General features: G+C 37.7%; 1 protein-coding gene across 4 annotated transcripts in view; it reads right to left on the bottom strand.

Moving 5' to 3' along the window:
- The window catches only part of ATP11A (ATPase phospholipid transporting 11A), a 121,402-nt gene that overhangs the window by 49,165 nt on the left and 58,089 nt on the right, over positions 1-14,148 (bottom strand). For all 4 annotated transcript variants that reach the window (XM_069004267.1, XM_069004284.1, XM_069004277.1 and 1 more), the window contains exons 2-4: positions 12,428-12,550; positions 1,479-1,568; positions 276-356 (exon numbers count right to left, since the gene is read on the bottom strand). In XM_069004267.1, the coding sequence (XP_068860368.1) occupies positions 276-356; positions 1,479-1,568; positions 12,428-12,550 (294 nt within the window). The remainder of the gene's footprint in view (positions 1-275; positions 357-1,478; positions 1,569-12,427; positions 12,551-14,148) is intronic.

Here is a 14,148-nt window from a genome sequence, read left to right as displayed (position 1 = left end):
TGTTTTGGGTCCATCTGGGGTGGAGTTAGCTTTCTTCACAGCAGTCCTGTGCTACTGTGCTTTGTACTTGGGACTAAACCAGTCTTGCTTACACCCCAGCATTTTGGCTATGACTGAAGAGTGTCAGCATCAAGGCATTCTGTTCAACCTTCTCCCACACCAGACCAGCAGGGTGGGAGCAGGCAAGAGGCTGGGAGAGGGCATTGCTTGGACAGCAGACCCAAACTGACTCAACTGCTCTCTTCAGTTTTACTTTTGCTCACTAAATTACTCACCTGTTTGATAGCTGTGACAGTGATGACAAACAAAAGTGGAAGTCCACTTGTAACTGGACTAGTAGGTGTATCAATAATTAACTGAAACAAAAAAAAATATTTTCTGGTTATATTTTTGTGAATGTAGGCAGTCAATCTCAAGTAACATCTTTCAAGTAATTTCACCAATATGTTACAAGGCATCACAGAATTTTAATTGAAAAGAACAGTACTTCAATACAACTTTCAGAATGTGTACTATACTGACAAAAATTTGAAAATTGGATGCTGTAAGAAGAAGATACAACACTGTAGTTAGATCACATTAACATTCAGATGTTAATGCCTCGTAAAAATATTTGCTTGCAAGACTTTAAGGAAGTATTAGACTGGAAAGCTGCAGCTTTGGAAGTAAAATTATGGAGCACCATTAGAAATTAGCATGGCACTGGCTTTACATGCTATACAATGGAGCTGTTCTTATGCATGCAAAGAGTAAATTCTGAAATACTGAGCTGGGGCTTCTGCAAATATAAACAGAGAGACAAAGTTCACAGAGGGGGTGCAAATGACAAAATCTAAGTTGTCCTGGGAATCTGCTTTTCTTTCTACAGAATCCAGTCTGCAAAGTAATGCTGCTTCTCACTTAGTAAGATTTTTACTATTTAACACAATAAGTGATTGTGAAAGGTTCAGAATTAAGACACCTAAAAAGCAGCACACTAGTTATTCATGGAACTCATTTAAAAAACAAGTATTTATGTACCTCTCTAAGCAAGCATTGTATCAGTACCTATTATTTCAGTTTCTCACAGGCTTTGATGACAGTACAGTTGGAAAATTGCTGCCAAGACATTATTTTGTTATAAATATCGTATTTTTGCAAAACTAAAAAAACCTTATCATCAACAGAATTTATAGTAACAGTTTTACTGATGTGGATGCTTATTACAAAATAAAAATGACAGGCATTATTTTCAATTTTATCAAGACATCAAAGTTATCAACACTAGTGATGCTGTCAAATTCTCTTCAGATTAAATTCACATTTACAACCTGGAAATTAAATGAAACACCTTTTGTCACATCACCCATGTAAAAGGCTTTCTATGCTCAACCATTTACATCCATGGTCATCGAAACCAGTTAAGTTTTAAAATCTTTTTCAACTTCTCCCTGTTTTAGAAAGAGCACAGAACTTACTGGAAAATGGGAATATCTTACCTGAACAAGGAAAATGATGAGAAAATAGAAGTTAGCTATTCTTCTGAATTGCTCAAACAAATTTTTTGGTATAAAGTTCCAAAACGTGTACTGAAAACAAATGCACAGATTATGAGCGTTTGTGAAGGAAATATTGTTCACACTCAATTTTATAACTCACATTTCAAGATTAAACTAAACAAGAAGCAGGAGTGTTTTGGTTACTTAGTTTAATAATTTACTGAATTTGAATCTTAATTGACAAGCATGTATTCTCAGAATAGCATCATTTTTCTGACCTGTGATAATCTTTCTACTTTCATGATGTATTCATGACTTGAGATAGGTGGCACTCAGAGCTAAATACACAGTAATAGGAAGACAACCAAATAAAAGTTGTCGGCCCCTTTTCTGTTCCTTGGCTGGGACACAAAAATACTCCTCAAAATAAACTACAGTGGTGAATAAGAGTAAGTGGCTGCATATTTCTGTACTGATCTCACTAATTATCACAACTGTTATAAAATGACATGAGAAACAGTACACAAAGCTGCAAACAGAAAACGCAAAAACTTCAAATTTAAAAAGTCATGTAAAAGTGATAATGGACCTTAACATCATCTAGTCCCCTTCCCCTGCTCTGCAGCAGGTTCAACTACACTCTCTTTACACAGCTCACTCTGTAGCTCCAGAAAAACATTGCAAGGATTGCTTATTGGAACACATGTAAAAAATGTCAGCTAAAACGGTGTGAAAAGGTTTGAAAAATGGCTTCAGAAAACTAACACTGCTTCATCTTATTATCCAAATTATCCTTTGACATGTAATAAAATGACAACTCCAATAAAACTTTCATTTCAAACGAGATGGGCTAAGAAGCTTATCCTAATTTATTTGCTCTGTTACAAATGTGCCTTGTCTCCTCTTGGCAGATTGTACTTACACTTGCTGATAACCAAATTATTCCATGAGCTAGACATCTTCTGAATTTGGCCCTGAAGGCAAAGACAGACAGAGTTCCAGAAGGAAAGCACTTCTATTACATCTGAAGACAAAAAATATCCCTGAGAAATATGCCTTAAATGTATGTGAAACCCTATTATATAGAGCAATCTTTTTACTTCTTAGGAGTTAAAGCCTGAACATGCGTAAGACATAGGAATGAAATATTCTTCTTCTATCGTGTGCCAAAAATCAGTATATATCCTAAATATGCCCTAAGTTACCACTTGTCCTGCATAATAGCTAGTTCAGGATTAAATCACCTGTGAGCAAGCCAAAACTCAGGCAGGCAGACATGCAACAGCTAGAAAATCAAGTGTTCTAGTCTTGCAATTAGAACACTTTTCATCAGACAGGAATGCAGCATGCACTACCCATTATCCTACAGCTACTTGGAATTTTCAAAGAGAACAAGTTAGACTTGATTATTTTTCCTTGCACAATGCTGATCATTCAAAACTGCTATTATGATAGATGAACATATAGATTCTATTTGACAACAATTATTGCATATTTTCATCATTATCAGGTAAGTTATCTTTGTTTTCTAATTTTATCCATTTATTTTCTAAGAATCTCTGCCTGCTGCAAAGAAAAATCAATAGAGGTTTCAGTGAAAAACATTTGTTTACATTTTTCTGTTTAGCTCTTTTGATAGAAATAGTATTTTTGATAGAAATTTGATAGAAATAGTATTTTTTCCATGGTAAAGGGTTTTTTGACCGTTAAAAGTTCAGTGATTTATACAAGCCCCCAAATCACGTGATCTCTTATGTAATAACTTCCACTTTAAATCTCCTAGAGGGTTATTTGACTAAATGTCTGGTAATAGCATATTATTGTTGGACTAGATATTTAAAATATCTGATTGAAGAAGCAGGTAAATAAATTAAAACAACAATCCACAAAAAGGTTGTTCACCTTTACCCTTAGTATCCAATCCTCCTCACATTCCATCCTTAGTTTACTGCTTTCCCTGCCAAGCTGTGGTCTTTCCACAGCTCCACCTTTGATCAGCAACTGTCTTCGCTGAATAAAAGCGAATAATACAGGAACAGATCACTTTTATGGTTGAGAAGTGTTTCCTAAAATGGATGCTTTTTTAACACAGACTACTTCTTAAAATTTATTTTCAATCTGATGGACTTTTAGCAGTTTGAGACTCTGAGTTTCAGGCATACAAAGTATGTCTTTATTCTGCCCATTCACCTTAAACAGAGAAGTAACAAATTTTGCAGTTTAGGCAAGAAAGAACACTAAGATGTCTAGACAGACCTTCCCCTACCCAAGCCATCTGTAGCTCAGAGCAGTATCTACAAATGTGCAAGTAATGTTTAATCAACATAATCACTCCTTAGAGAAGCAATGGAGGGCCTGCCACTCAGAACAGTATTTATCTCATGACTGCTGCATTCAAGGCAATTTCTCTAATGTAGCTAGGCAGGAACAAACAAAAATTTTTAAAGCAAAGTCATTAAAAATGACGATATTAAATCCATCGGATTACTGTGCTCAGAGTTAATAACATCATCTCTCTTCCTCAGATAATTTCTAGTCATGCTCTTTGTAAACTCTTGAAAAGCAGTTTACATATATTTAACTACCTTTTTTTCCCCTATAATTCACTTGAAGGGCATACGTTTATCCAAACAGTTACACAGTATTTAGATATAAGCTGGAGACAGCTTAATTGATCTTTACCAAATGCTACAAAAGAATTAGAGGCCAGAGCTTGGGTGCTTTTTACATATGGGAGGTAACACATCAGACACCAAGCAGTAGTAGTTATGGTTTCATCCAAGAGAAGAACACATGGTGCCAACAGATGCATCTGAAACACTGTGCAAGAATCTGTAAGATCAGTCTGGTGTCAAAACAGCATCATTCAAGTAGATTTTCTTCCCATTTATAATTGCAATAGCACCTGCAGTGCTGGTGTATTTCTGCACTTGTGAGCCCATCCATAGTATTCCCGCTTGTGCCCCTGGCTCCATCTCACCAATTCTTGCATCCTCTTTACTGATACCATCTTGCTTTCAGCTCCAACACCTCTTCATTGCAGCCAGATACACAAACTCAAAAATGTAAAATACACTGTTCTTGACACTGTATTTTGACCTTTTCATTTGCTATCTGCATGCCAGAATTTTGGCTCCTGTTTTAAGCTTCTCTTTCTACCCTAAGTGGTAGATATTTTCTTAAGAAAAAGGAGAGTTTCTTAAGTAATCACTTTACATCAAAACCTGAAGCTGTAAGAAAAGGCACTTCATACTGAGTTTTGTCAACAGTTCAGTTTCTTAAAGATTGTTTTAAATAGTTACCACCTCTCTTTTAAACCACTCTGATTTCACTCTTTTCACTCAACCCTTTTTACTGTTTCTTGTAAATGCTTAAAACTATTACCAAAAAAATCTACTATATTCGTTTATCCCTGGTTTGTAGACATTTTCCTCTGATGATTTTCATCCCTTCTGCAAAACAAAATCCATCCTGAGAATAATAAAATCAGGGTAGTATAGAAAAAAAGCTGATCTTGCAGTCATTTGTGTCCATGGTGATGTCAGTATTTTTTAACATACACGTTTTTGTACTATCTATCAATTACCAAGAAACAATGCATTCTTAAAGCTGCAGTTTAAGAACTAGATTGCAGGCACGTGTGCATATCATAGAATGGTCTGGGTGGAAAAAGACATTCAAGATCTTCTCAAGCATCCTGTGCCAACCCCCCTGCTGTGCGCAGGGACACCTTCCACTTGACCAGGTTGCTCCAAGCCCCATCCAAACTGACCTTGAACACTTCCAGAAATGCAGCATCTACAGCTTCTCTGGACAACCAGTTCCAGTGCCTCACCATCCTCAAGGTAAATCTAAACCAACCCTCTTTCAGCTTGAAGTCCTTCTCCCTTCTCCTATCACTTAATGCCCTTGTAAAAAGTCTCTCTCCAGCTTTTTTTCGTAGTCTCCTTTCAGGTACTGGACACAACACTTTATATATAATACCACCTTACACAGTATTATGTTATTTGAACAACATAAATATTACATATACTATATACATATAGGTAGCCCTCTTCAATAGAATAGCTGAAAAAGCTCTGGTCAAAAGTTTCACAGTTTCTTTAAAGGTAGTTTTATTTATAAAAATAATACTTTTTTGAAACACAATCTGTCTAACTATATAGAGTAGAAAACGGTTAGAGAAAACTATAGCAGAGGGTATGAAAAAAACAGGAACTCAATAATTATCTGAAATCATAGGAACTGAGTAGAGAGTATGCCTTGTCTAACTCAAGTGACTTGCTTACAAGCATATAGGAAGTTTACAGCAGAACTCATCTACGTTCTTCAGTGTATTAAACTAGTATCAGGACTGACTCAAAGCAAAAAAATGCAGACTTCTGTGCTTATATGCTACTCAATAGAATTGGAGTATTTTAAAAATATTTTGCCATATTTATGACAATTTGAAACAAACGTAGAAAGACACAACAATATTTTAACAAAAGTATTAACATATGCACCATCTGCACAGTGTTTATCACTCCACTGAGGGAGGGACTCCTGTTTCTCCACCTCACAAGGTCATTCACAACACAGGGATCAGTGGAAGCTCTGCTACATGTAGGGCTTTTACAAGTGAAAAATCACCACCAGTACATTCAGAGAAAGTGCAAAAATGAAACTGATTTGGGGAAGTTAGATCAAATGGTGTATTTGATGAACAAACACACATATGTTAGCATAGGATTTTGTAAAAACAGTTGCTGATAAAACAGGATTTCTGTTACAAACAAGTCTATCCTTAGTAGTCTCTGTTCAGCAGCTTTCAGTCTTATCAAATAGAGGCTATCAACTCTAGGAGTTCCTCTGACAAAGATATCCCCCAGCATCTGCAATTATCCAATTATAATTCTTAAAAAGAAAAAAAAAAAAACCTTGCAGCAAAGATGATTGACTGAAGACAGAAGTCACAGAGAATACTAGGAAAACAGAAGAAAGAGTGTGTGAGAGCAAGCAAGCTTCATGTTCTCACTTGTAGAGAGAGAAGAACTACATCTGTCTTCCCTGGTGTTTAGGTTTGGACCTGCTTGTTTTCCTTCCTTCTGCTTCTCTCTTGCTACATGCAGACTCCATACTGATACAAAAAACTTAAAAGGCTCTGTTAGGGGGAGTACCAGCAGAAGATAAAATATTGCTAATGACCCTGGACTGAGCCATGGGAAGGGTAAATGGCTTCTCCTGGGAATACAAGGGAGATTGCAAAGAGCCTCTGACCTGGAAATCCCACACTGAGCAGGCTCATCAAGAGCCAAGAAGAGCTTTTCCTTGCTCTCTCTAGGCACTGGCAGTTATCCCCCGAAGGAAACTGTAGCATTGTGCCTGGAAGAACTGCACACTCACGCACTCCCATCCGAGCTGGCCCCTTCAAGAGTCCAATGATTCAGATGCATTTAAGCTTTACTGCCAACCAAGTCCATTTACTCTTCTCATCTCTAACAGCTCCTGCCCTGCTCACTCTTTGACAGGGCTGGGTACACCTGACTGCAGCCCTTGCAGCATCGGATCTGATCTCCTGCTTCCCTCCACACTTCCCTCAGCGTGGCTGGCAGTCGGGATTACCCAGGCAGAAATACAGAGCTCTGTGTTACAGCTGCTTTTAGAGCAGATCAGTACATGCACACTAAAAGGCACACACAACACTCCCTGCATTAGTCCCTGTCCCATATGCATTTCTGTCTACCCACCCTCTCTGCCCCCCAGAGTATGCTACACAATTACGTTATCGGCTTCACAAACAGGACCCTGCTTCTTCCCACTGGGGGCTTTGGATGCTTTTCTGACTTTCAAATGTCACGGCTTAGGGCTGTGTTTGAACTCCTCATCTTTAAACTGCTATGTCACAGCCCTAGAGAGGCCAGACACAGCCTTCCAGTTATGAAGCACCACCTTGGAAAAGTGTGGGACAGCCTAGGTCTCTGCTGAGTTCCCAGTGGCTCATCTTGATAGAGGTGGTTTAGTATTTTTTTAAGCTTCAGTATTAACATTTCTCCTAAATGTGGCAACAAAATGAGAAATCAGAGCACACCCAGTCTGTGTGTGTTTATAATGGGACTATGAGCGACTGCTGCAGGGAAGAGGTACAGCACAAGGGCATGAATTTCTCCTGAAAGAAAGGAATATTTCAACATCATCTGCTGAAACATGTCAGAATTACTTAACTTTATTTAACTATTAGTCACTGCAATTATTTGAGTCATCTCAATGAGATTAGCACTGAAGGTAGCTAAGGTTTCCCTTGCAATGTACAGGATTCTCAACTCACAGCATTATTGTCTCAGGCCACTATCACAGAAATCAGTGTTTGGATCAGCATTTGATGAAAAGTCCTAAGGAAACAGGCAGACAACAGAAGACTGCATTATTTGTGCAACAAAACCAGGATCACTTCTGGTCCATGAATTAGCTTACAGCATTACAAAGCAGGAGGTAACAGTGGTACTGTTCTCCCATCTGAGTTCACGTTACTGCTTTTCTATAGGAAGAACAGGAAACAAAGCTACAGCACAACTGAGCACTTTGTAATTTCATGTATAATTTAATTTCAGTGACATCTCTTTAGGGCAAATTCTTCAAGTAATAGTTCTGCATCCACTGTAGAGTCAATCTTGCATTTCATTCAAGAGTCACTCTTCAGTATCATCTTCTGGGAGCATAAGCCAGTCTCCAGTTATGTTGGTGACCTAGGCAAAAGTGGGCCCTGTAGCTGTAAAATTTCTCTTTATGAAACTATGACAGTAGAAGTTTGCAGCTGGACAGGACTACCAAGGCAAAGTACTGTGTGTGTGTTGATTACCCACAGACTGAAAGAACTTTTGAACTTCCTTTGTATGGGGGGAGAAGAAAAGAAAAAATCAGTTCTCCTGCCTAAAATGAATGGATTTTCTAATTTTGCCAGGTGTCTCTGACACACAGGAAATTCTCTCATTCAACAGGCTATTCCTATCTAGGAATTTTTGAAATGTTTGGTTCTTTCCTGTGGTTCCTTCTTTATGGGTTTTCTTTGGGGTTTTGTTTTTTTCTAAAAGCCATAAGCAGCCCTAATTAAATATGTTCCTATGAACTCTGTGTTGTCACCGTAAAAAAGATTTTCTTTTCATTACAATTTTTCCCTCTGTTCAGGAGAAATGTAGACATCCAATCAGTCTTCAATTCATCAACTCAGGTAGAACAAGAAATGCAAATCCCTACTTTGTCAACAAATGAGATCCTTGAAGCATAGCAATTCTAAAAAGGTATTCGATTAACTTCAGGGAAAGGGAATTTGGATATTGAAAAATATTAAATTACTAACAAACTAAAACCATCATCATGCCACTACATAAATGCATAGTTGGCTATGCACTGAAGGATCCGTGTATGATTCCACTGGCTTGGGAAAAAGTGCAGACCAAACCTGAGCAAAGGCATGAAGCAGCTTCCACACAAACAATTACTGAACAGGCTAATGCTATTCCTCCTGGAAAGGAATATGATGGAAGACCACCAACAGAAACAAGATTATAAACAGGGCATAACAGTCATTATCAAATTCAAGGGTTTGGAATATGAACTCAAATTAACAGGAAGCTTTAAAATGAAGGCTCAGTTACTTTTGGCAAACATTTCTACAATTGAAGTGCTCTTTATTCTGAGAATTTACATGGGCTTAAAAGGTATTGAAGGAATTCACAGAGGAGAAATCCATTAAAGATTACTAAATACAAAACCATATTCCTAGCACAATGATATGAAGCCTGAACCTTAAGGAAGTTTTCTACTAAGAAGTTATTTTATAATTTATCAGTTTTTCAAAAAGTAAAATTCTGTTTCAGAAGGAAAAAAGGTTGTTTCTCACAGTGTTGGTAGTTGCTATTGCTGACTAGTTTAACTTACAGATTAAAAGGAAACTAAGTTCTACCAAAAAGTAAATAGTATCAAAATGTGGTTTGGTTTTTTTTGTTTTTTTTTTTTTTCAAAAAGCAAGCCACCTCCCTACCAGTTCAATTACTTTATTTCTTTTACATTTGAAACACTGGGGTTTTTCTACCAGCTGATATTTTGCCATCCTGCAGCACTGTCATGTGATAAATTCAATCGAGGGCACATAACAGCCACTTCAAAGGCCAACACCCAAGGCAGCTGAAGTAGATAAAAGTTAGATCAACAAAACGATTCATGCTACAAAGGTCAGTGTCTCTAGGATGTAAAAGGAAATGCATGCACAATCCAAAAGACATGAGTTTTTGTCTTTTACTACCTTAACACACACCTTTTGCAATATATTGTTAATATCATAATTGAATTAACACATCAAAACAATAGAACACTTTTGTCTGGCCAAGGTCTGTCTCTATCATTTTTCACAACCAGGAATGTATCATTAAGCAGACAGAGCATTAACCACATTCCACAGTGACACTAAAATGTACATGAAATATCCCTCTGCACTTGAATCAAAGTATTACCTTGCTGACACCAGGAAGCCTCTGGTGAAGCACAGTAAAGTGTACCTTTGGAAGGACTAGTAATGTCTACAGTTCATATTACTGCAAGCTGCTGTCTTTTTCAGGGTGGCTTTATGACATGACATTTTTTAGTAATAGCATACAGACAGGCTAATTGATGACATTTTCTCATGGTCTTCAACTACCCTTTTTAGAAATTCATTTTGTCCTAAATTGGTAAAGTCTGTACTTGGAAGTTTAGAGTTCCTCATCCTTGAAGAGCAATCATACACTTTCTTACATAAGCACTAAACACCTATAAAAGCCCAGCTGAAAGTTACTGTCTGTCTCGCTGATGAAAGAGGAAGGAAGTATCCTTCACGGTTGAGGTAACATTATACTGTGTGCTTGTGAGCATGTACCTTTATTCTACTATAACAGTTATGGATTTGCCATCTTAATTTTGCACATTTTAGCATTTTTCAAGAAGTTTATGTCTATGTTCCTTATGCTGTAATAGGTGCCCCCTCAGGAGGGTTCAGAGGCGAGCACGGGACAAGGACAGGTGAAATGGTAAGAGGCAGCAGCTTACAGAACCATAATGAATGTTAGTCAAGTCACAATGGTGCTTTTTTCAGGCTGTTTGGCATGGAGCATGGGAATAACAGTTTACTTGAAAGGGACAGCATGGAAAGTTGTCATATACAGACAACATTAAAACAGTCATTAAAAGAGCTTTCAGCAGTCTAAGGAACTGTTCAATATAATGAAGAATTTACATGAATTCTGTTCCCTCCTGAAATACCACCACTGTATTTACTTCCACAAAGACAAGCTGTATTTTATTTTTCAAAAGAGAGAAGTTTAATCAAAACAGAAAAACTGAGAAACATCATGTATATGTAAATGTATATATTTCCATGAATAATTTTTGTTTATGAAAGGCTATTTACAGATACAGTTAACAACTAAAGAGTTTAACATTTAAAATATTTAATGGAATATGCTTTATAGCCAAATAAAAATACAGTGAAGTCTCCATCCTGAACTGGTTGAAGTCAGATGTATATACTAATTTCTGGCAGGGATTCCCTAGCTCAAAGTAGGTTTAAGTCATATTTTTAAAAAACCTCACTCTGCACAGCAAAATAACTTGAAACTTCCACTAACTTCATAATCACAAAAAGATGTCAAAACACCTTGCATAGTTGAACAGGATGTTTTTATTTCAAGAAAACTGTCATCAGTAACTTCAATGGCTTTATTTACATAAACCCCAGATGAGATTAAAAAAATAAGAAAAATGCCACAGGAGTACAAAGATTTCATTAAGTGTGTTTACTTTTCTATAACTCAAAAGGCAATACAAATCAATGTGTAGAGCACAGGATTTCCCACTGTACCAGTTTGACTGTACTTCATCTGTCTTAACTTTCGAACATTCAATCTAATTAAAGATGCTTAAATAAAGCTTAGTACACTGTCTTTGAATGAAGTATGAGAAGAAGGTATTAAATACAAAATCTCACATGAGAAATGGCTTTCATTATGTTAATGGATGGCAAGTTCAGGTCCATGAGGGTAATGCCTCAGTTCCTTGAGATCACAATGCTACCAAGGTTCTTAAAATGGCTGAGGATTCGAGACACTATTCAAAAAGAAATTCTCAGTAGAGGACATATTATTTTGAATTGATTATTTCATAATTGGCTGAAGGTATGAGCTCATGAGGATTAAAATCTAAGCACATTACAAACTTGGGAGTTCTTGAGTTGTTAGCCATACATCACCTGCAAGCATTCAAATTTCTATGCCACTGCAGTGTAAACCTTTGGCTAAAGCAAGCCAGCTGGAAAGTACCAACATCCCAACTGCTCATAAAAAGCTGCTGGAGCTTATGGAAGTTCAAACTTACTAACTGAAGTGAGGGACAACAGGAAGGTTTCTAAAGAGCACAAATGTATCACACTACCAAGACTATGATTCACTTGCACGTGAATAACAAAGACTATTGACAAAACCCCATAGAAACAGTATGAGCTTTTGAAAGGAAAGACACTGTTGTGGTGGAGAGAATATAATGAATCTAAGTGCTCAACAAACTAAATTATTTCTAGTACTTTGAGGTATTGCTTTTGAGTACAATGGATGCAGTCTTTCTTCAGGAAGATTTTATTTACTCCAGGACTGCCTCAAATGAAAATTGATTTCTTCTTTGTGGAAAAGCTCATTATTACTCAAAGACTGTACTATAATATGTACTGCAGTAAACATGGGAGAAATTATTTTATTTCTGTTCATTTTAGAGACAACTTAGCAATTAGTCTCCCTAGAAGAAGTCTGAGATACCTTCACTTTAACTTTACTGGTTGTGGAAAGGAAAAATATACAGGAAGACTAGGAAAAAAACTTGAAGTAAATAAATAAACACAAAGTAACTTCAGCTGATTTATCTAAATGAATGAAAGAAAATATTGGTACCTTTGATGAGACTATTCTATTATCTGGAAATCTCTGTGGAATGTACGCTTCAGCGCCTGGAGGTGGTTCATGATGCCCAACATAAATAGTCCGACTGTCCACCCAATTCTCTTCTCCAGCACACTACAGGGGAAAAAAGAGTTACCGTGTCAGTTCAGTCTGTATTTCTGCAGTAACGAGTCACACATTGAATTAACTAATCACATGCCTGACCATCAACACATACACAGCCACCAGCGCATGACCCCTCACACTTTTCTGTACCAGCTCAAGATCACCAAAACACCTAAAGCCAAGTCAAATGTCAAAACCGCCTTAACTGCGCTGCACTTTCCCACAACACAATGAAAGAGCATCCATGAAAATCACTATGCTGGCTTTTTAATTTATAACTGAAAAAAGGACAAATGGTTTAGGATTCTCACTCAAATTACGTATTTAGTAAGTATTTATGTTTATTACTCATTTTACCACTAAGAAAATCTGTGCTAACTAAAATATTTTTATGTATGACAAATACTTCACATTTTGAAACTAGCTGCCCATAACTTGGTATTTTATTTGCAGCAAAGTGAAACTCTGTTCTCCTGAAATACTAATACTAATCATTTCCCCACACATGAACAAGCTTAGAGACTCTTAAGCTGCCAGGAAAAGACCACAGCTTGTGAACTCAGAGCACTTGCTCTTCTATGAAAGCTGCAGAAAAAAAACTAGGTGTGCCAAATGATCACATTCACATCATCAAACTCCACCACACCTATAGCTTCCCCAAAATCAGTACTTCTGTGTTCTATTAACTGTAAAAAAGTACAAATCACTGCATAAAAGTGCAATGCTGCATTCCCCCCACTGCTTTTCTTATTAAATGCAGGCCTTCCACATTGTCCCCGCCCTTCCCCTGCCCCGAGCCCTGGCCACGCCCTCTGGTTCTCCCCATTGGTTTCAGTACCCCAACTCCACCCATGTCCCACTCCTGCACCCTGAGATCATTCGTCCATCTGCTTTCCCCGCCTCCCTCGTCCCTATATAAGCCCCCAAGGTCCTGGCCCACGTGGTTCTCTGTGCCCGTGGGAATCAGCTTGTCAGCCTGTAACAAAGGTTCCTCTGAGGTCCACATGGAGGGACCCTTCTCGCCTCCTGTACTGTCACCGTGCCGCGGAGCCGACAGCTAGCGGGAGCAGGGACGCGGGGCCGTCCGGAAGGACTACGGCAGAGTGGAACTGCCGCTCTATCCTGAGCAGCCTCGCAGTGCTTTCCGAGAGGGCTGCAGCTTGCTAAACCAAACCAAGCAACGCAACAGGAAAGTATTTACACAAAACCAAGATAATCAATTTTTTAAATTTTAAAAATTGATTTTTTGGGGGGACACAGATTATAAAATGACCATCCCTTGGTCAATTGTCTAATTCATACCTACCTTATGAAAAACAGGTTTGAAGCACAGAACACATTCCTAACACTTGGAGAAGCCCAGGAATCAGCAACTTTAACATCATCGTATGGTCAAAACTGAAGTAATTTAAATATGTCATAATTTAAACTCAAAACCTCTGTTTTATGTCACAATGATTCATTTACACATACTTTCATTAAGCATATTGGAGGGAAGCTTTTTTTCTGCATCTTCAACAGCTACATTTATTTAGTACATTAAATATGTCCTGAAAGTGCTCTTGGGCACTGGTGCTTGATTGTCTGTCTCTATAGGTGAACTGTCA

Source organism: Aphelocoma coerulescens, chromosome 1 (genome assembly GCF_041296385.1).
Source record: "Aphelocoma coerulescens isolate FSJ_1873_10779 chromosome 1, UR_Acoe_1.0, whole genome shotgun sequence".
NCBI classification, from domain to species: domain Eukaryota; kingdom Metazoa; phylum Chordata; class Aves; order Passeriformes; family Corvidae; genus Aphelocoma; species Aphelocoma coerulescens.
The sequence above is the reverse complement of the archived record's forward strand: the minus strand, read 5'-3'. Positions and strand labels throughout refer to the sequence as shown.